The 2,211-nt window shown below is 42.6% G+C and overlaps 1 protein-coding gene across 4 annotated transcripts in view; it reads left to right on the forward strand.

Moving 5' to 3' along the window:
• The window catches only part of LOC106813514 (ras-specific guanine nucleotide-releasing factor RalGPS2-like), a 25,154-nt gene that overhangs the window by 14,203 nt on the left and 8,740 nt on the right, over positions 1-2,211 (forward strand). For all 4 annotated transcript variants that reach the window (XM_014817664.1, XM_014817661.1, XM_014817662.1 and 1 more), the window contains exons 6-7: positions 676-765; positions 1,421-1,513. In XM_014817664.1, coding sequence (XP_014673150.1) covers positions 676-765; positions 1,421-1,513 — 183 coding nt within the window. The remainder of the gene's footprint in view (positions 1-675; positions 766-1,420; positions 1,514-2,211) is intronic.

Here is a 2,211-nt window from a genome sequence, read left to right on the forward strand (position 1 = left end):
TCGTGTGTACGTGTGCTGTATGCTCGTGTGTATGTGTGCTGTATGCTCGTGTGTACGTGTGCTGTATGCTCGTGTGTGTACGTGTGCTGTATGCTCGTGTGTGTACGTGTGCTGTATGCTCGTGTGTATGTGTGCTGTATGCTCGTGTGTATGTGTGCTGTATGCTCGTGTGTACGTGTGCTGTATGCTCGTGTGTACGTGTGCTGTATGCTCGTGTGTACGTGTGCTGTATGCTCGTGTGTACGCGTTCTGTATGCTCGTGTGTACGCGTGCTGTATGCTCGTGTGTACGCGTGCTGTATGCTCGTGTGTATGCGTGCTGTATGCTCGTGTGTACGTGTGCTGTATGCTCGTGTGTACGTGTGCTGTATGCTCGTGTGTACGTGTGCTGTATGCTCGTGTGTACGTGTGCTGTATGCTCGTGTGTACGTGTGCTGTATGCTCGTGTGTACGTGTGCTGTATGCTCATGTGTACGTGTGCTGTATGCTCGTGTGTATGTGTGCTGTATGCTCGTGTGTACGCGTATACTGAATGATTATGTGGTGTGTGGGCGTGTTGCTGATTTAATTCACTTATCATAGGAACAATCGGATAGCTGATTCACATTCTAGCTGTGGACCTGTATAAGTACATGTATAATCGATAGTAACAACAATGATGGTATTTGCATTTCAGGTGAGTTTTTGGATAGTGAAGGAGATACTAGGAGCTCAGTCATTCAAGCTCATGGCTGATGTGCTAACACATTTCATAAAACTTGCCAAAGTAAGTTTTACTACTTGCTACTGTTGCTACCTAAGCAAAGTGATAGTGGTAACTATAGTAATTAATAGTATTTATGTGTGCAACAAAGTAATGGAAAACAGGGAGAAGATGAGGGATATGAAAATAATGCTGTGGGGTACAACTGTGAAACGTAATCGTGTTTAGGTCATTATAATAAACAAAAAAGTGCCCCCCCCCCACCAAATCGGCTATACTTAGATCTGGAAAGTTCTGGAAAATAGGGACAATAACCATGATCGTTCTTGAAATTGAACACGACTTTCATGTCTGAAATGCAATAAAATCTGCTTCGGGCAGGAGATTGTTCGCTAATCAGTGATTGTACAGGGTATGTAGAGTGTATTCAGTTTAAATCTTGGCAGTCATGGTAAATGGACTTTCAAAAAACCTTTCAAAATGTATTGCTTCAAATAATATTGGTATTATAATATATATATTATTCTTACTGGTACATTCAACCCGGTTCTTATTAGCAGTATATAGTAGATAAATTTATCCACTTTGTGGTACGAACTCTATTATCATGTAAAGCAAACGATATATGCTAAGAAAATGTTGTGTTAAGGGTACGAACCCTATTATTATACTCGTATAAAACAAGCGCCTTATTCCAGTTTTTTCATACTCTTTGCAGAAGCTACACGAGCTCAATAACCTCCACGCTGAATTCGCTGTGATATCCGCATTGCAAAGCGCACCAATATTCAGATTGTCGAAAACGTGGGCGGTAAGTTTTAACCAACCCCCCAGAGCTCCCACCACCCAGGTGTCCCCCCCTCCCCAGATATCGCATCTCGCATCTCGTATCTCGCAGATACCTCCCAGCACCACCACCAGATATCCCAACGCACTAGAGATGGTAGCACCATGCATTTGATGTGTTGATGGTGGGCTGTGCTCATGCTTAAAGTGTGTACCGCGAGAATTTTCTAGTGTTTTCCCCACTTTCATGATACCTACCGTTATTGCTTGAGTAACAGCAATTGTCTAGAGTAACGATAAAATGTCTTAGAACCTTCGTATTTACCAAATCCAATGAAATCATGCACGATTACAATTTTGTGTTCTGTTTCTGTTTACCGTTGCCATCTCTCGAATTTTCTTCTGCTATATTTCGTTTTTCTGAGCCAAAAAACTCGCGGTACACACTTTAAGACAGGTTAACTGATTGGTGGATATGGAAGTGGCATGGATGAAGTGATGTTGTCGGTAACACTTAGTTCTAACAAACTAAGAGAGAAAGAAACCATTACATCTGAAGCAGTCCTTTCAGCAAATTTTTTTGTAGTAGAGTAAAAAAGAGAGGGGTGAAGGAGTGAGGGAGGGGTACATCTAGAGCCCACAGTCAGAGAGAGAGAGAGAGAAAGAGAGCGAGAGAGAGAGAGAGAGAGAGAGAGAGAGAGAGAGAGAGAGAGAGAGAGAGAG

This window comes from Priapulus caudatus, unplaced genomic scaffold (assembly GCF_000485595.1).
Source record: "Priapulus caudatus unplaced genomic scaffold, Priapulus_caudatus-5.0.1 Scaffold785, whole genome shotgun sequence".
Classification (NCBI taxonomy): domain Eukaryota; kingdom Metazoa; phylum Priapulida; class Priapulimorpha; order Priapulimorphida; family Priapulidae; genus Priapulus; species Priapulus caudatus.